Raw genomic sequence first — 26,074 nt, forward strand, 5'->3', positions numbered from 1 at the left:
GCCAATCATAAACTAGCCGATCAGAGTGAGAGGGAGAACAGAAGAGAGAGTATTCAGTAATGATCAGTAGTAGTGACAAACGTTATAGGAATTCGTTAAAGCAGGTTTGCGTCGCATCCGTTTTGTGCTCGCAAGTGAAGAGGATGATTTTCAGCAATCAGGATCCTTGCAGCAAATCTCCAAAAAGCGCAAAATTTGTATGTGATAAATATCAAATTCGTCGTAAGAAAGTTGCCAATATGCCAGTGCCATTTACGAAAAAAAAAATTATGCGGATTAACAAAAAAATAGATCCGAATTCTGGTCTAGAGCCCTCATTTGCGATATACTTTCGGGCAAACAGGTGCATTACACCCAAAATTCAGAGTCGAGATAATCGTTCTCTCAAAATTTATTGAGGGCTCAGTGCCAAAATCGATAGAATAATGGTACCAACTCACACCATCATAACAAATGAGTTCATTCGTTAGTTGAATCAATAAATCTCCAACAAGTGTCATACATCGACTTCTGACTTCTCCTTGGTCACCAAACTGTGGTGGCCGAGGCAGCTAAGTGATTGGATTGGTTTGTCAAAGGTCTCTGGTTCGATTCCCGCTGTCGACACTTTTGGTTTTTTGTTTGACGGATGAACTTTTTTTGCAAATGAACCTCGAGAGAATAGTTCTATCGCCCATCTCGAGCTGTGTTCTCTGCGTCCGTGAATGGTTCCACTATTCTCTCGACTCGAGACCATCATTCTCTCAGACTAGCGCTGCCAGTTTTGGGTGTAGGAATCCGACTAGTTTTTTGTTGTTCTATCAATTAAGTATTAATTAAATTTTTTTGAATAAAGAACACTTGTTGTATATCTCTTGTTTATGGCTCTCGGCAGCCCAAAATTTTATAAAATAGTGGCTGATAAAAAAATCTCGTACATCATTATTATTTAGATATTTTATTTTGGAATAATTATACATTTTTAATACTATTTTTAACAACTTACATCATACCAAATAGAAGAAAAAATTGCAATCATTTGATTGCACTTAAACATTCATTTAAGAGTTTAAAAAAGCAACATTGGCTAAATTTAATTTAACCACTATTTTCAAGAAATAATTTTGATCTTGAGTGTAAAAAGACAATCCCCTTGAAAAAACGGTTTGTTAAGGCAATTACAGGTATATCTAACCTACACCCAAAGTTAAAGAAGGGGATAGTCCTCCTGAAAAGAAACGTGAGTAAAGTACTCTTTGGCGAGAGTATAGTCCTCTCGCGTGTTCATTCGTTCATTGCATCAGTTCATCCTTTTGAGTGGGTTATTTGGACAAATGACCGCCACTTAGTCACCGAACCTTGGTGGCCCATACTGCAAAGGCACGGTTCAATAAGCCGAAGGTCTTGGGTTCGAGTCTCGATACCGGTACTTTTTTATGATAGATGAACTTTTTTGGGAAATGAATCCATGAGTAAAGTACTCTCGGTAATTTCGGGATTTATCTTCTCCGTCCGCACACAGTACCATTTTACTACCGAACCGTGCTCTTTATCCTCTCGTATGACGATGCCCAGTTTTGGGTGTAGGTATGATTTTGAAAGATATTTTTTGCAATTTCGTTTAGAAAATACTTACTAATCCTGTCATGCTAAAGTGACGAAATGGCAGCTTTTCTACACAAAAAAACTAGTGCTGAAAAGTTCAACTGTTCTGAAAAGTTATACTTTTCGACACAGATTTGGGTTTTGAGTTGACCAAACACACGGACGCCAAACTAAAAGCGGGGAAACACACTCGGCGTTGGATCAATGTACTCGTGCTGAAAAATTCATCATTTTGCAACTATTTTATGTTACATGTTTAAACAAAGTGATACCATTAGAAACATCTGAATAGTCGTTGCTCATCGTGCTTAAAAAGAGTTAAATCTAGTTTTATTGGACAGAAGCATTTAATTAATTAGAGAATTTTTTTCCAAACAATTTCCCACATTGATTGCATGATTGTGTTTAAATTATTTTATGTTTTTAGGTTTCATGGGTTCATGGGTTCAGCACAGCATAATTTAATGCTCAAATATGTATCCAGTCCAGGCAACATATTGATTTATTTTGGAATGAAAAGTTTTTTATTTAGTCTACAAGGTACATTTACCTTGCATTTTGTGGTAATTTTAAAGAATGCTTGAGATTTGTAGAAATTTGAGTTTGTAAATTATGTTTGTGGTCAAATATCGACAAAATATATAGTGTGGAGTCTTTAAAGGCAAATCCATGAGAAAAAAAAATCTTTTTTCTGTCTTATACACAAAAACTTAACAAATTTGAAGCTCACTATTAAAAAGGTCATCGTAAAATGGTGGTGTGGTGATTTTGAGGGGAGTCAAAAACTGGTAAAAAAAATTATATTGCTGAAATTATTTAAAAAAATAATTAATATTTGCAAACCCTGAAAAATTCATTTGAAAATGTTTCAAGAAATAACTTGCTGTACAAAAATGTTAAAGACCAATATTATGCCAACAGTCAAATTGTTTTCCATTAAATCCAAGTTTCAGCTCAATACTGCTTGGACTACTCTGGCCTAAAATACCTTAGATTGAAAATATAAAAAAATCCTATTCAAGCATTTGTTTTAAGATTATTTTCAACAGAGTTCAAGTTCAACATAGCTTAAACATATTGTCGTTCAGTAGAAAGCGTTGCAAAATTCAATCGTTCAAATTATAAATTACATAATAAAGACAAGGCATATTTTTTTTGTAAATTTTATTTAAATTTGTAACCTATTAAAGAACCATTTGTAGAACCATTTTGAAACATCCGGCACATTTTTTTCAAATTAAAAACTCATCAAGAACGCACTCTGCCATGCCACGCTGGCATCATTAAGCTCTTTTGCACCTCCAGCAGATTAAACCCTACGCACAACTTACACACACTCTGTCCAATATTTCATGAATGAAAACGACCCAAATCCGGTCCGGTCAGTTCAGCGGCTTTGTTTGTGTTTTCCACGCGCAAAAAGTGTGTGTCCTTGACTGCGCCGCGTCTCGACGCAGTGCATGAAGCTCTAGGCAAAGAACACGATTCCGAGAAATAAACTCCCGAAACAACACGTCTTGGAAACTTTGAGGAGCGGCTGTGAGAAGAGAGTTGAACAACAAAGAGAACTCCCAGCGTCAAAAACCGGCACATTTCGAGTGTGGGTTTGGCTGGCAAAGGTGGCAAAACTCGTTTGAAACTTCAAATTACGCGTCGAGAAGGTTCTTTGTAGAAATGAACTGTCTTTAACAAGTATTAGGTACTTTTTGTTGAAGAGTTCTTCAAAATTGGCATGCTTTCTTAAGAGTTGTAATAAATTTAATTTTGAAATTTTTAATTTTGTTGAAAATCTTTACAAAATTTAACAGTCAATCATATTCCAAAGAATTGCCCTCTACCCGCTCCCATCAAACTTAAAAAATAAGTAGGTGTGTAAAGCCATTACGTCGCCGGTGGCCATAAAAAGACAATTTTGCTGTAATATTTCAACCCGATCTTGTTGCACAACCGGAAGTTTGCGTTGCGTGCGTGTCACCACGCATCGTCTCTGCAACAAAAGGCGCGTGCACGCTGAATAAATCTTATTTTTTTTTCGATTTGAAGAAGGTCGTCGCGTCGTGTGTGCGTCACACACTCGCGAGGGATTGACGACAAAGTTTTTGGTTTTTTTTTTGCCTGCCACCACGACAGAACACGATTCTCAACTCTTTGCGCCACTGGCTGAGATCGAACATATTTTAATATTCATCGGGGTTTCTTATAAGGTTTCGGGCCGGTGTTTACATCGCGGTCGAAGACGGCGGTGACTTTTTTCTTCTTGTGGGTTTGTTTGCTTCACAGGCGCGACTTGTTTTATGTTTGTTTTGATTTTGTGTTCGTCGTGTGGTTTGGTGTGGTTGTGTGGTGAGACGACAGCTTGTGAATGTATTTTGAACTGTTAGTATTAGTGAGGTGGAATTCATTCACACAGATAAGGATTCTTATAGGAAATACACTTGCAAGTTTCGATGTGGAGGTTTTATAGCAAAGTATACGACTAAGTTCAAGATTCGAATGACTTTACCGTTAATTCAGAATTTGTGATTATAAAGAATGATTTTCATTAGCAATTTATGAGTCGATTTGTTTGAGTAACGACTTAGATTTTCAAAAGATTTTTTTTTAACTATATATTTTGCTTTTTTGTTTTCATTAAAAATATTTGAAATTCATAACACTGACCAACAAAATTTCTGCGCAGGCTCAACTTGAGGGGAAGCATGAAGTTTGGGGTCCCCAGCAACACGTGCATTTTGAATTTTTCAAAAATATTTAGTCGGGACCGAATGGTTTTTCTCCAAAGTTTGTATGGAGAATTAGGGCGGTTCATCGCTGTTGCATACAACTAAAAAAAATGCATGCAATTTGTAGGAGAACCGAACAGCACTAATTCTCCATACACATATTTTTGAAAAATTCAAAGTGTACGTGTTTCTGGGGACCCCAAACTTCATGCTTCCCCTCGAGTTGAGCCTGCGCAGCCATTTTTGTCAATTTTTGTTGGTCAGTGTAATTGTAAGATTGGAAGCTATCTTAAATTTATCTAGACAGGCAAAGAAACTACTTTTGCTTAAATTCATCCCCTTTCAACATTTTCTTTAAAAAAATATGGGACAAAAAAGGTTACAGAGATTTAAAAATAGCAATTTTTAGGAATAAACTTTTACAATTGGTTTTAAACTATTTTGAATACATTTTGCTACTTTATTAATGATTATTATTTGCCTTTACAAAAGGAGCGGCCGTGGCTGACTGGTTACGGTGTTTGCTTTGTAAGCGAATGGTTCTGGGTTCGATTCCCATCTGCTCCCAACGAGAAAGTTAAGAACACATAATTTGAAATGATGAATATGAACGAAAAATCAAAGTCGCTCAAGGCGGGGGGTTCGATCCTCCGTCCTTTGGATTGGTAAGCAAAAATGCTAACCACTAGGCCATGACGGCTTGGTGAGCGTGGACTGGAATTAGGAATACTGTTACAGAGAGCGAGTTGTGGCGCTATAACCACGGCAAATAGTGTCCAGGGCATTCGTGGAAATACAATGTCCCATCCCAGAGGGTTCCGGAGTACCAAACCTTCTTAGCATGGTGCTCCCAACGAATACAACCAAAATCTCGGAGCGTATGGTGGTGTGTCCCCACGCTTCTTCCTCCCCTGTCGATTCAGAATTGTGTTGTTGTTCGAACACTCTGTGCTCAAACTCAACCCAATTACGAGTCATCTCTGCGATACGGCTTTACGCAGTAGGCCTGGCCGCTTTAACGCTTGTGATGTTTCAATGCATTCTAATGCAATGGCGCACTACAAATGTTAATAAATGACAAGAAGAGTGCTAGGCGTCATCTAACCTAAGGCACTCTCCAGGATCCCTTCGAAAGATTGGCTGCGCTAGGGTCTGATTAGATTAGATTAGATTAGATTAGATTATTATTTGCCTTTACAAAAGTGATTTTTTTTCGGAATTGCAAAAAAATGTATGTAAACTCGTTGCAAAACTTGAATTTTCACCACACTTTGGATAATATGTGTAACAAATATTTTGTCGCTGGCGTGCTTTCTTGCGACACGTCTGCTCTAAAAAGATAGGCAGTAGTTTAGGCAATGTTTACAAAAATTACATTTTCCAATTTTTGAATGTTTTATTATTGGTTTTGATATTATTCCAAAACAGCATCAACATAGTTTACATTCATGGTTTGCCAATTTGAAGTTATGTCGAGGAAACCTTGGTGCCCTTTTTTCAATTTATTAACTATTTTCTTAGGCAAGACAAAATTATTTAATTTCTCTACCTCACTTTTTTTTAAATGTTAAATAGAAAATTGATTGGAATCAATACAAAAATGGATGAATTTGATTTATTTTTACATTGAATGATAGTTTATCAACATTTTGTTTTATTTTCGAGCAACGGCAAACGTATAGAAAATTGGACGAGCTTTCTGGGGAAAAATATTTTCGAGACTGAAAAATCAAGTCTGCCATTTAGAAATAGCAAAAAACCATCAAAAAACCTATTTTTTTCAACATTTTTATTTTTAAAACCGCTGTATTTTCAAAAAGATTGGACATAGGACAATGGTCAATATGGAGACTTTTATGTAAAATTGTCTGGAGAATCGATTCCTACCATCGGTTTTTGAAAATTTTGACTTTTCAAAAAAACAGTTTTAGTAAATGATTTTTGTATTTTTTTAAGAAGAGACATACCATCCTGCATTTTTCGTGAGTCTTTTTGTAATACTTAAGGCTATTTCCTCAAAATTTTGAACGATAACAAATCGTGACATCACCTTCAAATTTAACTTTTAAACTTAAAAATTGAAAAATCTTATGGAAGTTGCGTGTATTTTTCTTTCAGTGTATTTTTTTTTTCAGAAAGCCCGTCCAATTTCCTACAAGTTTGTCTTTGACCACTTTTTGATACGATGCAACGGCTTTGAGTTACAGTAATTTTTAAATTACAAAATACAAAAATATTTAAATTACTTACGCCCTTCTCAAATGTCATTTTCGAGTACAATTCCCTCCATATACACAAAAATTGCTTATATAGGCCTAGGATAACATGTTAAAAAAAGTTTCATTGAAATCGGAGAGGGTCGGGTACAAAAGTACCAGAAAAATTCCTAATTTGAGCTGGAATTGCTCTTTCAATTGGTTTTTTTGTGCAATATTTGGATGAAACTATAAGTGCTGAAAATCGCAATCCTTTTAATCAAATCAAATTTTTTTTTTTTACTTATCTACAGAAAGATTGATTGTATCAAATATTGAGCCAGTGCAAACAAAAATATTCAGGTCTTGATCCCTTCATAGTTTTCTCAAAAAATCTATAATTAAATTCAAATTTTCATCTTAAAAACTATTACACTTGATGTTCAACTATTAAGAATACATTGCATAACATTGAAATTCAAAAATAAACGGTATAGAATGTATTTATGTAAATAAATAATGTACAATCAATTGCACTTTATTCAATGAAATTTGACCAGCGCAGTGACAGAAACTTAAAATAAAATTTGTACTAGCCTTATCAATGTTTAAATCATGTTTGTGTTAAAAAAAATCACATGATTTCTTTTTTTTGTGAAGTATTTTCCATTGAAATATATATAAAAAATAAAGGCAATGTTTTAATTTTATTGTAGAATTATTGGTACCGTCATCAAGGGTGACGGCAATTTTTGTATGACCCAATCTCACACTCCAGACCCAATGTCACCCCTGATGACGGTAGTTAAATTCATTATATTTTAGTTTATGCATGTAATCGTGATTTTTAGAATATTATATTTTTTACGGAAAATGTTTTTTTAATTTTTGTTGATTGATAATTATTATTTTTTATATGTGCCCAAGCATACTTAAAATTAAAAAAAAAAACAATGTTTATGTAATTAAAAATTCTTCTATGTTGAATGCTCAGATGTTTTTTTATTTTGTAAAAACATTTTAATTAGATTTTTGTCTAATTAATGTAATTACTGGTTGAAAGTATAGAAAAAATATGAGATATTAATTACCATCATCAACTGGGGTGAATCGGACTCAAATCGGCACAAAGACAGCAGTTTTAGAGTGCTTAAAAGCTTCTGATTTGGACATTTCTGTACTCACTTTGTTATGAGTGTCATCTTAGAATAACCAATAAAAATATCAAAATATTGTGCAAAAACTTATTCAAATTGGATCCTAAAATGAAGCTTAAATTTGTGTTTAGGAAATTTAGGACCCTTTTGATTCATTAAAAAAAAATTCATGGCAAATAGTTTAAGAAATGATGATTCAACTTCTTAGGAAGTTAAATTAAGTTTTGAGGATAATTAAAAACTATTTATTTGAAACAAATTATCCTTGTTGAGTCTTATTTTTGTAGTTTAATTTTTTATCGCCATTCATAGATTTATCAGACGATCGCAATACTTCCCCTGCGCCTTCAAAGAATAAATCCAACAAGATTTTATAGCACTCCGTCGGCAAAGCAGACTTTATTTTTCTTTCTATTTTCAACACCGAACCTCGCCGCTTGCTGCTACTCGTCAGTACAGTCAACCTTAGCCGGCTTGAACACAGCAAAAAGAACAAAAAAGACAGATACCAACCAGACGGGGCTGCTGCTGTTTGTCGAATACAACGTCATAAAATGTGTTGTGTTTTTTTGCTTTTCTACATCAGTCTCAGTATAACATTTTTGCGATAATCACCGAGGAAGATCTACCCCTCACGCGTGATTTTGAGTTCATCATTGTAGAAAAGTTGATTGGTCTCAAATTGTAAAGAGTTAGTTTACAACGGGATTCGAACAGTGGTCATCGGGAGTGCCAAGCGAACGACGTTCCCACTCAACCATCTGCACACTAATGAGTAGATGGTGCTAAGAGTTGATGTTATTTTGACTCTTGGATTATAACACAGTTTTACAAAACAATAGGTTACTACTGTCAGCATTGTGGAAATCATGGAGTACGTGGAGCTTAGTCCTCGTACCCACTCAGAATTAAACCCTTCCAAAGGATTTAGTCTTGCTCATCATTCAATAGTAACACACACACTGTCGGTGGTGACGGGATTCGAACCATCGACTTCTCGTTAGTTCACGGAAGAAGGCCGTGCGCCCCTGCCAAGTTGGCAAATTTGCACAGCTGTGACTTACCTCACGTCGCGGAAACAGGAACTGCGACCGGAGAGTCGCTACCGATGGTCCGGATCGGTTGATGACCATTTCGTTGTTGTTGTTGGTGGGAGTTGTTAAAGTTGCAGGCACCTGTGTGTTTCGCAGTTGTTGGTGAATTGTGTAATTTACGACCGAAGAAAAGGTTGGCTTTCTCTCTCTCTCGTTCCAGGGATGGAACTTTCCGATGACTTTTATTTTTTAACTTGGGCAGATTTGCACACTATGGGATAATTTCCTGTGGCAATTAGAGGGGCTCAAGGGATTGGCGTTAAGTTACAAAAGCAGTTGCATTGAACACAATATTGAACAGGAATTCAAAGAGACGAAAATACGTGCTTCGGAAAAAGGAAAGGTGCACGCCTTAAAATCCAAAAAGAAAGGAAAGGAATATCGTATAGATAAGCGACAGTTGTGGAACCTGTCAGGTAGAGGAAGTGATTTTATGGATGTGCGTTCCCCGTTCGAAGTGAATGGGTTAAGGGGCCATAAATTATTCCGTTGGATGGATAATGGATGGTCGAAAGGTCTTGCATATAGTGTGGGAGAGGATTGGGTTTGGCACACTTTGTGGCGACAGGATGTGCGCAATTCCTGTGTAGAAATGGTTGCATCTTAATTGCGTACTTTTTCAGAGTAAGGTTTTCAGGTAAAAGTGGTGATTTTCTGTTTTCTAAAACGTCAGGTTGTTCAGAAAGTCGGCTTATTACCGTTCTTATTTTTTTCCTATTTCATCTATGGTTTATAAAAAAAAGTAAATACAGTGCCATCCCGTTTTTGGCAGAACGATTTTTTCAAACATTTCTGCTTGCCAAAAATCAACGTCAAATTTAAAAATTAAAATTGTTCATTACTGTGTGAAGTTTAGGAATGGTTTTCGATCAACAATTTAGAAGAAAAATAAAGTTAGTTTCATTCATCAGTCATTTTTGACGAGAGGAAATGTTTCAAAAAGTCTTTTCCTGTTCTTGGGAGGAACGCAATGTAAATTACGATAAAAATGTTTTTTTTTATCAAATTTTTGATATTTAAAATGCATTTCTATAAAGTTTTTTTTAATCATGTTTTTTTTGTTCAACCCACAATATTACTAGATTAGTGGCATAATTTGCAAAGGGAGCGCGTGGTCGTAAAAAATATTCGGAGTGAAAAGTGATTTTTTTCGTGTGTTTTTTGTCGTGAATTGTGTGTGTCGCTTGCGGGTGTCGGGGCAACGTGCTTGCTTGACAGGATCGATCGTGTTTTTATGTGTGCTATTTCTTTCTAGCAATGATAATATCAGTCCTTCCTTTATCATCGTTGATCGGAGGGCACGCCGCCGGTTGAGTTTGTCGTAGTAATTGTGTTCCAAAGTAACAGGGTGTTAATTGTGTTTCCTACTTTAGTCGATTGCGGGAGGTGAGGCCACGCGCTTGCCTTACTGAATTATTTGTGTCTTTTTCGTTGAATCGTTAACTTAATTAATTGTTTTGTGATTTTCAAAGCCGGATCGGAAGGCACGGCGTCGGGTGGATTGTGTTTAAATTTTTCGAATAAGGTTTTATTTTTTTGCGGTGAAAAAGCCATTTCTACATAATGATCGAAAGACGCACTGACAATTTGGATCGTCGAGTTAATAGTGGAGCAAAATAACTGTGTGTGAGTGATTGTGTGTGTTAACCAGAAAGACCTTCCCATAGCATCGTTGCTCGGAAGGCTCGCCGACGGGTCTGTTATGAAAGTCCTCCCCATAGCGTCGTAGCTCGAGTGGCATCGAAAAGCCAATACCTTATCCTACTAACCCAAAAAAAAATTTATCACGTGATGCTTGAAGGCGATGCTGTGGACTCAACGGTCTCAAGCGGTATCAACAAGTATATAGCGAAAAACTATGTGCTTGATGAGTCTGCAACTTCAACTATCGGACTAACATTCCTCCCTTTCGCTGAACTGCAGGCTTCTTGGGAGGGCGCCGGTATTGACTAATAAAGTAGGGATCTTCAGAGGTTAAACAGTGAACGGATGGTTGGCTCCCACTGATCATTTTTGATTCATTGTTTAACTTCAATAACGGAGTAGCAGCTCATTGGCAGTCAACCATGCTCATGCTCAACCCACAATATTACTAGATTAGTCAGCATAGGAAGCCCAGATTTTAAGTTAAAATAAGTTTGAAGTAATTTTCATATGTCCCAGACTATGTTTTAATGCATATTTATTTTATTTTAAAAGCTTATGAAATAATTGAATAGAAGAAGGTTCCAAAATTTCGGCTATCAATTATTTTTTGATTTTTTTATTTGCATTAAGCTTTGTAGGGGCTTTCCCTATGACATAAGAAATCATTCAGGTAATTGAAAGACCTTAACAATTAGTTCAAAACATCGATGTTCTGGCAACCCTGTCTCAAGTTATGATCACTTCAGTGGTATTTGTGTACTTTTTTATTCCGGATCTAAAAAAATAGATGAAATTTGTGTTAAAATGTGTGTGTACCCCACTGTTTGTAAAGAGTGAGGAAGGCACCAACCACACATGTGGATTAAGTTAGTTTTTTTTCAAAAGTTGCTCAAGTTCAAACATTTTTTTTCGAAAAGTTCAGAAAATTTCCTATAATTTTGTCTAAGAAATTCTGAAGATTTGACCTCTGGTTGCTGAGGTACATACAGTTACAAATATGAAAAAAAGTAAAACATTATTAATGGACCAATGTGACTGCTAACTACTACTACTAAACAAGACTAACCTAACTTAAAAGTCATCCTTTTCAAATGTAAGTTTTGAGACATTCTGTAAATTTTGTAGGAAGTTTTCTGAACCTTTAAAACAACACTTTGTTCAAGCTTGGGCAACCACGAGACTTATCGAAAAAAAAAACGAAAAATTGCTAAATTTGTCCAAAAATCTGGGTCACGAATTTTTTTCCAAAGTATTCAAAAAGTCATGTTTTTTTTCAAAAATTGACAACACTATTAAAACAATTTTTAAAGCAGATAAAAAAATACAAAAAATTACAAATTTTTGAAATATGAAAAACTAGGCAGGTCAAAAACCATCAAACTGAACAATATAATTGTAATTGTAATTTTAACTTATTTGGTAACGATATCCTGTTAGTTTACACTTTGTATCAGGGCACGGAATTGGGTCCTAACATTAAGCTCAGATTGCTGATATTATTGTTTACAACGATAAAGCTTATTTTCTTAGTACAATGACCCTTTGTTCAACCACAAAGAGTTTAAAATGGATTTTTAAATCAATTTTGAAAAATTAACCTCGCGATCCTTTTTGACAGAAAAGTTCCTACTTGCCAGCTCTTTCCAAGGGGACCATAGTTGATCCATTGATAAAAGATTGTCTTGTCAACTTTTTTTTTGCATTAAAATAACAAAAAGTGATCAGAAATGGTTTTTAAGCGTGTTTTTTACCGTTGTACATAAAAATTTACATAGGGCTTTAGGACCCTATTGCATTTAAATAAACTTAAAATAAAATCGTAAAACAAGAGGAGTAAAGTTTGTTGACGTCCTGAACAAGTCATATTTTTTAACGGGCAGAAGGGAGTTTATAACACTTAACTCCCAAGCTCGAGAAAAAAGAATTTATATGAAAATTCCCCCCTTTTCTCGAGCTTCGGAATTTAGGTGATAATGAATTTTCCAACATTTATTGAAATTTCTATACATTTTAGCTCATACAAAAATTGGGAACTATTGGCTATTTCGAAGGTTATTTTGTAGCTTTTTTTCCTTCATCTGTTAAACTCAATCAATAGCAACAAACTGTATTTAAATATAATCAACTGTCAATTAAAATTGCTATTCACATTATTTGCAGTATTTTTTATTCTCATTAAAATGTGAATATATTTCGAAAGGAATAAAAAAATACAGGAAATAATATCAACAACAATTTCTCCCAATTAAGGCTATTCCTACTGTAAACACCCTTGACCATATAAGGAAAACTGGCGCAAATCACAACACCCAACGCGTGTTATTTAAGATTCTTTACAAGAACCAGCTCCCATTGGGATGGGCCTCTCAGCAAACAGAAAAAAGGCAAAAAATAACATTTTTATCAACAAAACATTCCAAAAACATCTCCTCGTCGAAACCCCACAAGAAGCACGAGAAGGCAAATTTGCGTGTAAATGTTTGCACTGATTTTTTCCCAGAATTCGATGCCTTGCTGCTGCTGTTGTTGTTGTTACTGTTTACCAGCGAAATTCTGTTCTGTTTTCTGCGGCCACCACCCGCCGGAATCTGGGCCGCACCACAACGAGCCGGGAATTTCCCGCCGATTGGAAGTCTGCTCGTCTCGATCGTCTCAGCTCTTGAAACTCTCTGGCGTGCCATATCGGATACCGGTATTTATGGGGCGAACGGTTGCTTACTGGTTTGTTGTAATGACGCACGAGCATGGGAGTTTTATTAGCACTTGTGAGTTTTTTGCCTTCTTGTGACTGATCGTCACGAGGAAAAAATCTAAGTCGGCACAAGGATGTAGTTTATTTGGAAATTATGCTTGAATCTCAATATGCCTTAAAAATGAGTGTTTCAAAACTATCCTTCATCATATTATTGAAGACTTTAAAACAATGAATGCATATACGGTCTGATCGTGCTTTCTTGACACACCCTGCAATTGCGACAAATTGTCAAAGAAAATATCTGGTCAGAGGCCGTCTTGTCCCATGTGACTGTCCGACTACTGTACTGTTCTCGCAATCACCACCACAACCAGATAACTCCTTCTAATCGCTCCAGCATGGTTGATAAACGACCGAAAGTTCGAGTTTCTCCCTTTCCATTCTACAAGACAAATTCCTCCATCAAAAGCACAACAATCGAGTGACTGTCAGTGAAACCGGTTCCTCGGACATCAAGCAAGAACCAAAGTGAGGGCCACTCTCTCGCGGTCAAGATCCTGATAAAGAAATTCCTTTCCCTCTCAGGAGGCGGCGTGCACCTGCAGCATGGTTTATTGACTTGTGCGCAAAAAGCAAAAGTCAAAGTGACATAAAGTGAATGAGAGAGATGACAATTGGACAAAAGTCCATTAGCGTAATTCTTTGCGCCGGGGGTTTTGTTTTGACTGCGGCGACGACCAGGCTGAATGATTATTGCCGTGGTAATTAGCGAACCATTTGCTAGCAAAAGGAAAGTCATGCTAAAGTTCCAGTCACGAGAGAGAAGGAGCAAGAGAGAGAGAGAGCTAACTTTCTTGGAATTGTGGCAAATGTCACGATTGCACATGCGCCATTTTTCGCGTTCCTGGAGCATCTCGCGCAACATGCCGCCATTATTATCACTTACTTAAATTAACACTTTATGGTGGGCACGGGGATTAAACTGTCGTTTTTATGCTCCGGAAATTCTTCGTTTGCTTCCACTGATGATAGTAACTTATTTCCTTCGAAATTCTTCACTGAATATTAATAAATCTCACATCTATTTCAATTGGCAACATTGGCTTCCAAAAACTTTGTTTCACTCGAAATTGATTCCATTCACTTTATTAGCGCACTTGAAGGATGAAATTTGAATCTTCTTTTTTGGAATCTCACCTCTTTTAAAAATTTCTCTTGAATCATATGAATATCACAAATCCGAATAAATTATCCCAAAATCGCGAGAGAAATCCTTATTTTCGAATATCGCGTCGTGAAAGTTTCTGAATAATATTTCAACTTAAATCAAAAACTTTCAAACTTTTAAGGTTCGAGATTTTCGCGTCTGTTGCGGTCGGCGTTCGTTGAGTAACTGACTGAGCCGTCCGAGTGGTGGCAGTCCCTTGGGTTATCATCAAAGAGCTGAGTTCCCCCTCGAGTTGGTGTGGAGGACAACCAATACTTGGGCAGATCGACTTCAGTTAGAAGGAGGCAGAGCAGTCATAAAAGTGTTTGAAGGAGCAATCGTACAAGAATAGCGAAAGTGAAATTTAGTATTGCGAAGTTTGCTAGTGAGAGAAAGAGTCACTCACGTTGGATGCTTTTGAGTGAACTGAAACATGTGTAATATTGAGATCATTTAAAATAACACGAAAGCTATTTTTTTTACTCGATATATATACAGTTTGTAAAAAAAGTATTTACACCCCTTGGGCACTATGCACATTTTGTGATGAAACATGTACAAAATTTAAAGTTTGACAGGAACCTAGTACTACGTTTTGTTCAGAAACTCATGCCAAACATTTTGCTACAAAAAGCTCATGAAAAGATGATTTCTATAAAAAGTTATATAACAAATACTATTACGAAAATAAAAAAGGTGCAAAAAAAGTTTGTACACCTTTCGAAAAATTAACATAAATAATGTTATTTGTTGACAAATCACCATAAATCCAGTCTCCTAACTCCAAATAGGCATCCTTGACTGATTAAAAAAAGAATTTGGATTGAATATAAAGTTTACTAACTACTTAGTATAAAAGTTTATATAACTCTGGAAATTCTATATAAAACTTATCTAAACTTAATTTTGCAAACTTTTCATTCAACTAATTGTCAATATATTACCATATAATTGCTAAATAAACATTTTGGAGTGGGTATAACACCGTTTTGGGGGTATTTGTATCGATAGAATAGATTTTTCGTTGAAATTTCGTACCAACCCGGAATTACGTCGTAGGAAAATCCGCCGGCATCCGAACCGGTCCACCATTCACAAGTCAACCTATGTGGAATCGGAAAGGGCATAAAATTTCCGATCTTTTGATACCCAAACATCTAGGTTTTCTTTAAAACCTACGTTTTTAAATACCTAAGCAAAAACGTTGTTATTAAAATGTATGGAATTTTGTAATTTTTGTTCTCGTGGATCAAACTTACTTTTTGCCCAGGTATTTAAAAACGTAGGTTTTAAGGAAAACCTAGATGTTTGGGTATCAAAAGATCGGAAATTTTATGCTCTTTCTGATTCCACATAGGTTGACTTGTGAATCGTGGACCGGTTCGGATGCAAGCGGATTTTCCTACGACGTAATTCCGGGTTGGTACGAAATTCCAACGAAAAATCTATTCTATCGATACAAATACCCCCAAAACGGTGTTATACCCACTCCAAAATGTTTATTTAGCAATTATATGGTAATATATTGACATTTAGTTGAATTAAAAGTTTGCAAAATTAAGTTTAGATAAGTTTTATATAGAATTTCCAGAGTTATATAAACTTTTATACTAAGTAGTTAGTAAACTTTATATTCAATCCAAATTCTTTTTTTAATCAGTCAAGGAAACCTATTTGGAGTTGGGAGACTGGATTTATGGTGATTTGTCAACAAATAACATTATTTATGTTAATTTTACGAAAGGTGTACATACTTTTTTTGCACCTTTTTTATTTTCGTAATAGTATTCGTTATATAACTTTTTATAGAAATCATCTTTTCATGAGCTTTTTGTAGCAAAATGTTTGGCATGAGTTTCTGAACAAAACGTAGTACTAGGTTCCTGTCAAACTTTAAATTTTGTACATGTTTCATCACAAAATGTGCATAGTGCCCAAGGGGTGTAAATACTTTTTTTACATACTGTATACAATTTTAATAATTTTGTTTTATAATTTTTACTTTTTGATTTGTTTTAGGGGACAAATTTCACTGAAGTACTTTTTGATTGTAAATTTGATTTTACATCAAAAAATAAAGTGGAAAAATTTTTTACGACAAATATTTCGTTTTTTTTAAATCATTACTGATAAAAAAATTCATAACTCGGTCAAAGATTTTTTGCACAACCTGGAAATTTCTGAAAAGTTGGCATATCATATCAAAAAATAAAAAAATAATACAACTAGTGTTTTTTGCAAATCAAGTTTAAGTGACAAAAAGTTAAATTCAAAATCACAATTTTTTTACTTAAAACTTTGCCGAAGACACCAAATCAATCAAAAAATCCTTCAAAAGATACAGATTTATGAATTTTCATACATCATTTTTGTATGTACAGCTGCCAAATTTGTATGCAAAATTATATGGACAAACTAGTAATGCGAAATGGCTTCTTTGGGCATACAGAAGTACCAAAAAAGTTTCAGCTGGATTAAAAAATACAAAAATTAAAATTAAAAAAAACCGATTTCGTAGAGAACTGCTCACAAATCTTCAGTTTTTTAAAGGTCTTATAAGCTATGAAGACATTTTTTAATCATGGATAAATATTTAACATTCTTATTTTTTTTAACTTTTTTTCCAGCAAAACTACTTGTAAAAAGTTATTCCGAAAAAAATGCATTAAATTTATTTATGGGTCCACTGCTTACTAATTCCTTTAAAACTACCAATTTTATTCATGTTCATTAGTAAAAATAAACTTCAGTTTGAAGTTAACGTAGCAAAAAAAAAAATTGAAATTGAAATTAAGCTTTCTTTTGTATAGGGGAACTATACCCTTTCTCAGCCTATTTCTATTATCGGCCTATCAGCACTTTGATCATGAATTACAGCTTTAATAAAGTGTTTTTGCCTGTTCCAAAGTAATAAATAGCTCAAACAAAAGTGAGCAAGCACTTCTCCATTGTTGACACATCTGAAAATGTTGATTTAATAGCGGAAAACGGCAAAAGTGATGAGAATTGGTTGAACGGCTTAGAGTGATTAAAATGGGTATATTTCCACTATTTGTAGCCAAAAATCCAAGTTTTTTTTTTTCAAATGATTCACATTTTTATTTTTGCTGGTGCAATTTTTTAATAGAAAAATATTCTTCATAAATCCATTTCCATTTTGAATAGAAAAGAATCCAGTTTTTTTATTTCCTTTGTAATAAAAATATTAAATTTAATTTATTTTGTTGTTTAGGCATTACTTGTGTGAAGTAACTTTCCCAAGCTGAGAACTGGACCAGTTTTCAACAGCTGATTAATTCATAGATGGGAACAAATAAATTGAAAAAGGTGCACGGCAACAACATTTTTGTAAAGGACTTTTGGATTGCAAAATTGATTTTACATTTGGCGCTTGCAATTTTTATTTCAAGTTTTTGTCCCTCCCCCTAAAAAAAGTCCTCGAAAAATCAGGAGTCAAAAAATATTGGGAAAAAATAAACAAATTTCTATTGAAAAAAACTTTAACAATCGATTGTTAACTATTTAAGGTACACAGTAAAAAAATTGTGTTAATTTGGAAGGAGTAATTTTGGAAACTTGAATTTTACCTCTTTAATGATGTAATTTTACATCAATTTAGACTGAAAAAGTTACATTACGCCAGAAAAGTTGTAAAATTACACTTTTTCAGAGGTAAAATTATATATTTTTTGTGACATAAAAAATGTTGTAGGCCTTTTTAGATGTAGTCTTACCATGATTTTTTTTACTGTGTACATTGAATAACGTTTATTTCTGCCTTCTTTTTTTGAAGAAAATAAATCGTAAATTAATTGATATTTTGCAAATTGGTTACAGAGGCATAACTGTATTGATGCATAAAGCATTTTGTGAATTTTTCCTTTTTTTTTTGTTTAGTTTTTTTTAGTTTTTGGCACCTTTGTTTTCCCTCGACCGGAGTTGAGGGACAAAAACTTTAAATAAAATTTGTACCAGGCTTTTTACCGTTTTTTTAATTGTGATATTTTTCGAAAAATGGTCATGAATTTTGATTAACTTTTGCCATAACTAAAAAGCTGCAATTTTTTGTCATTTAATAACATAAAAAGATAAATTGCACATATGTTTTTTTGCGAGTTTTTGAAGTAGTTTTTATTAGACCGTAAATGAAACTTTATTGCAAAACTCAAGGAATTCGTTCATATGTCCATGGAAAAAAACGTTACCTATTATGAGTGACTTCAACCACACAGATTCATAATACAACAAAACTTTTATTAACTTAATTTTTTTTTTGAAAGGCATGTGGTCTGAATGAAGATTACGTATTTGTTAAAATGTTCACATATAAATAATAGTTAAAACAAGTATTCATAAGTGTGACAAATTAATGAAAACCCCTTTTTTATTGTGAGTTCCATATGTCTGTAAAAATCTTGTCAGTATGTTCCTATAATAAGCCGGTTCTTCGTTCATCTTTCAATGGATGATGCTCAAAATTGAATGAACTCAACCAAGATCTGCCACAATGTGAGTGAGTGATCTTCAGTATGATCGTATCCGTGCCCAAGTTCTCTCTCCCTCTCAGCGACGTTAAGCCGTGGTCACACATGGCTTTCTACCTAAGGTACTCGCGATTGAGTGTGTAGTAGTGCGGTTGTCAAAATCGTTAACTCTGACTCTCTCACTCCACTGACACTGACATTGTTTATGTTTTGGTTTTCCTGGCACAGTCCATTGTTCGTTTGTTATTGTTTTGGTTTTAGTGGCACGGAGTCATGCACTCACACTAATGCAACGCAAGATCGCGAGTACCTATGATATACAGCCTTGGTGGTCACACTATCCGACGATTTCATAACCTCTGTGTTTGTTGTGTCTCTGAGACTTGTCCGGCCGGATAATGCTTTCCTCATGCTGCTTATGCTGATCTTGGAGCCCCTTGTGCGTGGGTTTTCCGAGAGCGTGGGATTTCCTTCAACACCCACGTGTTCTGGTGGCGCTTTCAAGGGTCGTCTGAGGTGGAGAAGCTGCTACTGTTGCGGTTGATCGTGCAAGCTTTTGAAATTGGTGTAATCAAGAAGTTATTCCATGAGATAAATCATCCAAATGGAATTTTATCGCTCGGCATTTTTTGCGTTCAACAAACAGGTAATATTTACCTTTCTCGCGAATAGTGCTATAATTCAAGTTCAGCTGAGCCAATTTATTCACCAGCATTTACATCTTACCGACCGTTGACGAGAAAGAGAGAAACAGGTAACTCACAACTACACCGGCCATAGCGGTACCTGCCCTCAAACAGCACAAACACAACACTTCAGAGGTGGAGGATCGACCGTCGGTGAGTGTGTTTGCCCCTTAAGCCTGAGAGAGAGTGTACGAGGAGCGTTGCGTTGAATCATCCTTGTTTGGGTGTCCGCGGCTCTGCTCTCCATTTGGTTGCCGCGAATTCTCGGAAATTAAGCTTACTCATGGGGGCTTCGCGGCTGAGCTCAAATTGTGATACGGCCTTACGGCGCGGTCACATGCGGGAAGGGGGGAGATGCTACGCGACACTTGATTCAATCTGCGGTGGATGGCCGGGGTCTCCGGTGTGATCCAATTAGATTAAAATTTATACCTATTAGCGATTGCTTAACAGGTTGGATCTGCCAGTTGTGCTGTGGAGTGATTCAGGTTGCTATCAGAGAAGTGCAGTCCAGACTTCATTATCCGAAGGTTTGTATGGGACTTCGCATAATCGAATCATGTACATTTTTTTTTATTTTTTATTTTTTGTATTCTTACTTTTAACATCAAATTCGAGTTCTGTAACCCAATTTGAGTCAAATTGGAATAATTCATTGTCTAATAAATTACAAAACGTTTTTTTCAATATATCATCACTGCCAATCTTGGATTTATAAATTCTAAATCACTTTAGCGTATTTTAGGGCTCATATTCAAGTGAAGTTGTCTTTATAGCTGTCGGCCACTACAAATGATACATTCGTTTGATGCCAGTTTTGGTTTAATCAAACGTTCGAATGTCATTTGTTAGTGTGCGTGGAACTTGCATGAAACTGAAAAAATATCGAGTGCGGCACTAGAGTTTCAGTTCCAAGATGGCGCCGAAACTGTGTGCGGAACTAGCCCTCAAACGAACGTACCATCAGTGCCGCACCGGCTCTTCAAACGAACGTACCATTAGAATTTTAGGGCGTCCACCGAGGGATTCGAACCAGCGACCTCTGGATTGTGAGTCCAGTGCGCGGTCCAATTGATCCACATGAGTAGGACCTCATACGGGTCATTCCATCTGAAACGGAACAGCATTTGAAAATTACCATCTCCGATCCTGCTCAAATTTGGCAGGGCTGTTGATACTTTCAAAACATGCAAAAATCCCGATTTTCATCCAAATCGGACCACCCCCTCCATTTTTGTACCCTCCCAAAAAATCGACTTTTTGCCGATTTTTGAGAAAAACTCCTATCTTCAAACGGCGATAACTCAGGAACCACAAATCTTAGAGGGTCGGTCTTAGACTCAATTTTAAAGGAAATTGGACGTAGAATACATTTCCGTGATCAAAATGTTAATTAATTATTTTCTACCTGTATTGCGCAATTGAAAACTTTAAACGGCCGTATCTCAAAACACCCCAACTTATTTTTTTTATTTGACCTCACCATCGTGTTCTCCGGCCAATTTTACATAAGAATCACTTATCGACAGAAATGAATATGTTTCGTTCCAGAGATATCGAATTTTAAAGTTTTGTGTTTTCGAGATTACCTCGCTACTTTTTTTTTTTTTTTTACTTTAGACTAACAGAAAACTAAAAATGGATTAATACAAATATTTTAGTCCAACTTGTAAATCGCAGAAAAAAATGAATTGAAATTATAAAATAAGCAAAAGTTCCTCTCAAATCATCCACTGTTTTTTTTTTAACTTTGCCTTTCTTGCTTTAAAAATACAATGAATGTATATGAACAAATCGTATTTTACATGTTTTTAAAGGTTGAAGGACAAAAGGTCGAATGGACAAAATGTCTAAAGGACAAAAGGTCGACTGTGGAAAAAACTAAACAAGTTATAATAACTACAAACTCCTTAAATATTATTTTATCTTACAAACAAATCCATTTTTCTGTGAATTCATCCATTTTTTCAATAGTGCAGTTCTTTCAAAAAATGAAAATGACTTCAAAACAATTTTTTAGTGTCTTCCCATCCAATTTTTTTTGCTGTAATATTCTGAGTTATCACATTATGTCAAACAAGAGCAATTCTTTGAATAAGAGAAAGTCTGACTTCTAAACATATTTTAAGAGATTTTCCATCCGTTGAAAATAAACCATTCTTGAATATTTAGAAATTTTATAATTTTTTTTTTCATTTTGTTAAAGATAAGCAGTTCTTAAAAAAAATTAAGTTTATAAATATTTTTTATCATAAACAACCTTCTCTTGATTGTCATAATATTTTGTCTTTTTTTTATATTCTTTCAAACATGAACACATACAGATTGAAATAAAAAGCCAGAATTACAATATTTCAATGCAATGGAAAATGCATTATACAGTAGGTTTGCAATGATTACACTGACCTACAAAAATGTACAAAAATGACTGCGCAGGCTCAACTCGAGGGGAAGCTTGAAGTCCCTAATCCCTCCATACAAACTTTGCAGAAAAACCGACCTTGTCTATATATTTTTGAAAAATTCAAAGTGCACGTGATTTTGGGTAACCAAAACTTCATGCTTCCCCGCGAGTTGAGCCTGCGCAGAAATTTTGTTGGTCGGTGTTAGTTTTCAAAAAAATCTAAGTTTTGAAGAAATAGTTTTGCGGAAAAACTTTTTGCGGTACTGTAAAACGAGAATTCTCTCAGCCAACTTGGAATTTCGGAGGTCAGGTGACACCACGTTATGAATATCGATCGAATGTTACCGACTCTTGGTCATTGAGAAACTTTCAAGTTTCGCACCTTTCCGCCGACGAGCTTCATTGAGAAACTTTGAAAAACGCGAGATGCCCAAGATGAATCATCAGTTCAAACGCAGTCTCAAAGATCCCAGCACGGGAGAGAAACAAAAGCCTGTTTAATAAAATCCATGTCACATTTGATTGATCGCTTTCCAAGGATGGATTATAATTATTTTCGGTTGTCTCTTTTGAGCGAATAAAAGAGAAACTGGTTTGGGTGGTGTGTGTGCCTTTTGAAACATGACCGAAAAATTCACAGAAATTTTATTTATTTGACTTCAAAACTGGTGAAAGGTGACTATTAGCGAGGTGATGTCGCGGATTAATCGTGGGTATTTTGTGCAGCCGGAGTAGTTTCTTGCAATATTGTGTAATATTCTGGGACGGAATCAATGAAAAAAGATTATTTAATTGTGAGGTTGTGAAACTGATTGAAAATATATAAAATCGTTTTATGCAGAAAAAATTAACTCCGTAATACAACATTTTGACCAACAAGCAAAACTGTGTTTTTCTATATTACGTCAGCAGACCGCTTCACAGTTTGACTACTCTATAAAATTGTTTTATTTTTAGCGTCTATGTGCGATAGGATAACTTTTTGATGTACAACATCGTGTTTCTGTTGGCAGTAGTCTATGTTCCAAGTTTGTGTTCTATTACACGTGCACAAACATTTGGCAGCTTTTAGATGCTATAAGATGAAATTTCATAGTATGTTATATTTACAAGTTTGAAGTTTTCAAACTAATAGAATCACGTTGCAATCATATTCTGAAAAAGAATCATCATTCCAGGTTTTGTTTTCATGATGTCATTTGCGCCACTTGTACCAAATGACATAATGTCGTTCAGATTGTAATCGCTCACTTTATCAGCCAGCTTACCAACGACGCGATAGCCCAGTTGGCGATCGTAGTAAATAAGGAGGCATCACTTTCCTCGAAATTCATTCACAAAAGTCATCAACCTTAAAAAGAAGTGCAACGTAATGTAAGGTGACTCCCCCTTCCGCGTGGTTTGGCTCTGAGGAAGAAATTAGATCATTTCCATGTTTATTTTGAGTAATCATCTAGACGCAAGATAACGTTTATTACATCCTTCAGGAAGTAATCCCAAGTGTGCGAAACCACTTTGTAGATAATTTTCTCTTAGAGCAATTATACTGTCATTATTCACGAGGGCTGAAGTGAGTTTGCAAACTGTCGACTTTCAAGGAAAAATACAATAACAATAACATTGCAACTTTTTTCTATGAATGAATGACACCGCGGCGATGGCGTCGCGACGTTTGCAACTGGCTGACTGACTGGTTAATATGGTTCGCGTGACTTGACTGTCGCGCGTTTATTTTTACTCGAAACAAGCACGTTCATTACGGATCGGCTTGGCGCCACTTATTTAGCGGCGGGTTAGTAAGGCTAATGGTAATTATTTTGTGAAGATTTATTTGTTTTAGCAGGGATTAACTGGTGCTACACAAGATGTGTTGAGAATTTTTTTTTACTATTTTGTTGCTTGTTGTTTCAGACAATTTCCAATTTCCAAAAATATTGAATATTACGCCCTTTTGAAACGTTAGTCTTGATTTCAACATTTTCAAAATATTGAGAATTCAAAAAAGTGTGTTCGGCATGCTTAATAACCCTACAGAAAAAAATCCGGTGAAATTTGCCCGGAAAATGGTCAAATCTTCACTTTTCTGAAAATCTCCATATAAAATCCGGGTTTCGTGTTAACTATTTTGACAGCTGGGAAATTCCACCTTACCTTATCTAATTTACATACCTTGGTTGCTGCCAGATCTTTTTCCGGATCTCTTTCGGAGAAGATTCGGCAACAATTTTGTATAGTTCGATGTTTGCGTAGGGTGCGGTTTATAGGTTAGAATTTTGACAGCCAGCGTGCACTGTTTACATATTTGCCACGTGTAAAATGTATGTGCGATTTATTTATTGCGGGAAACCTCCTTTCCCGGGACATGTCCCAGCATATAAATTACACTCAAAATCAGAAGTACCCTTCAAAAAGGGTTTTATCTACCCTTTATATGTCATCCCAAAGAAAAAAAAACCCTTTTTGAGGGTTACTTCCACCCTTTTTTCAAGTTTACCGGTAGTAACCCTTTGCAAAAGGGTGACGACGGGTGAACTTGAAAAAAAGGGTGGAAGTAACCCTCAAAAAGGGTTTTTTTTCTTTGGGATGACAGATAAAGGGTAGATAAAACCCTTTTTGAAGGGTACTTCTGATTTTGAGTGTACGATACCCAAGGCAAATTAAATTAATAGCCACACGTATTGTTATCGTGCGGACAATCGCCACCGCGTTCGAAAGGTATGAGTTCCTTTTCTTGGATTCAATCGAATAATTTAGTAGCGCAAATCTTCAAGTCATGCGAATCTCAGAATAGGAGCCAATGTTTCGCGGTGTGGTCGTAAATTAGTTATAATTCAACACCACGCGCAACACGTGTGCCTTGGTGCGAAAAAGAATTTCTCAGGCCACGATCATGCGGCTAGAAAGGCTCATTGAACCGGCCTCTAGGTTTGTTTATTGGACACACGCGGCTGGGGAAAACCCACCGTCGTAAAGATCGTTGTCACGTTTCACGGATAAAAAATGGCAAAACAAACATTATTTAATCAAAATCGTAAATTTATTCAAATTTAACAGAGTTATGCTCAAAAGTGCATATTGCGAGCCCGCTCGATGTCGCTGCCACGGTTCTTCACCTTCAGCTTCGGTCCCACCGGCAGGCTCATGGCTTTGTCCATGTTGCGCACCTGCTGCTGGTAGATTCGATCCCGGGTCGAGGCCGGAAGCTCGGCCGAGCTGGGCACCCGCCGCAGACTGGGCGAGTACGTCGGCACCTTGAACACCTCGTCCGGCGAGTTAAGCGGGGTCCGCTTCGACCCGGAAGTCTTGGAGGCCAGGTCACTTTCACTGCTGCTCGTTGCCGGAGTCCGCGTGCGCTTCACGGTCAGCTTCTGCATGTTCCGCTCCAGCGTGGCCACGCGCAGTGACTCCGTTGAGCCTCCTGCCGCAGAGGTTGACGAAGAAGGCGTACTGCGGGAACCCCCCGGGGACTTGCGACGCTCGTACAGCTTCCGGATCAGTGCCGTTTCCTCCAGAATGGCCTTCTTCAGCGCGTCCGAGTGTTCCTTCAGCTTCTTCATCGTTTTCTTCTTCTCCTCGTACTTGGCCAGCAGGTGAACCTTCCCGGCGATGAACTTGTCCATCTTCTCCATCTGAAACTGGGTCACCTTGTAGGACTTGGTCAGCTGGTCGCTCTGGTCAAAGTACTCCTTCAGCTGTTCCGGCATGGTGGCGTCGTTCAGCTCGATGATCCGTGCTTCTCGCTGGCACACGGAACAGGCGGTGGCACTACCCGTGACACATCGCCGGCAGACCATGTGCCGACAGGACGAGATGAGCAGCGTGCCGACCTCGTTCGGGCGGCGGAAGCAGAGCTCGCAAAACTTCAGGACGTTCATTTCAGGTTGGTGAAAACACGTGGTTGGAGAAAGATTGTGAACTTTGCTGGTTGATGCCTACTTTGATAGTGGTTTGACAGCTAATGATCGAGCAGACGGAGCAGACCTTGGAAAAGACGCCGTTCCTTCAAGCTCGCCAGCTTTGACCGGAAATCGAAACAAACGACAAAATAGAGTCGTCATCTAGAAGTCATTTGTGATTTTATTCTGGGATAAAGGGATAAATTCAGAAAAATATGGTATGGTCGTTAGATTGCAAGATTGTAAGGAATGTGGAAATTCGTGCAAATATTACATAAAATGTGGCATGAAAGCCAGAATTA

At 36.3% G+C, this 26,074-nt stretch overlaps 2 protein-coding genes across 3 annotated transcripts in view; both read right to left on the reverse strand.

The window, feature by feature from the left end:
• LOC120416564 (NAD(+) hydrolase sarm1) overlaps positions 1–26,074 on the reverse strand; it is a 116,777-nt gene that overhangs the window by 64,310 nt on the left and 26,393 nt on the right. The gene's annotated exons all lie outside the window — the stretch shown is intronic.
• LOC120416565 (zip homologous protein 3-like) lies at positions 24,894–25,841 on the reverse strand. Its single transcript, XM_039578297.2, has one exon. It carries the CDS (start codon positions 25,749–25,751, stop codon positions 24,939–24,941), a length of 813 nt encoding a protein of 270 aa, XP_039434231.1. The 5' UTR covers positions 25,752–25,841; the 3' UTR covers positions 24,894–24,938.

This window comes from Culex pipiens, chromosome 3 (genome assembly GCF_016801865.2).
Source record: "Culex pipiens pallens isolate TS chromosome 3, TS_CPP_V2, whole genome shotgun sequence".
Taxonomy (NCBI): Eukaryota; Metazoa; Arthropoda; class Insecta; order Diptera; family Culicidae; genus Culex; species Culex pipiens.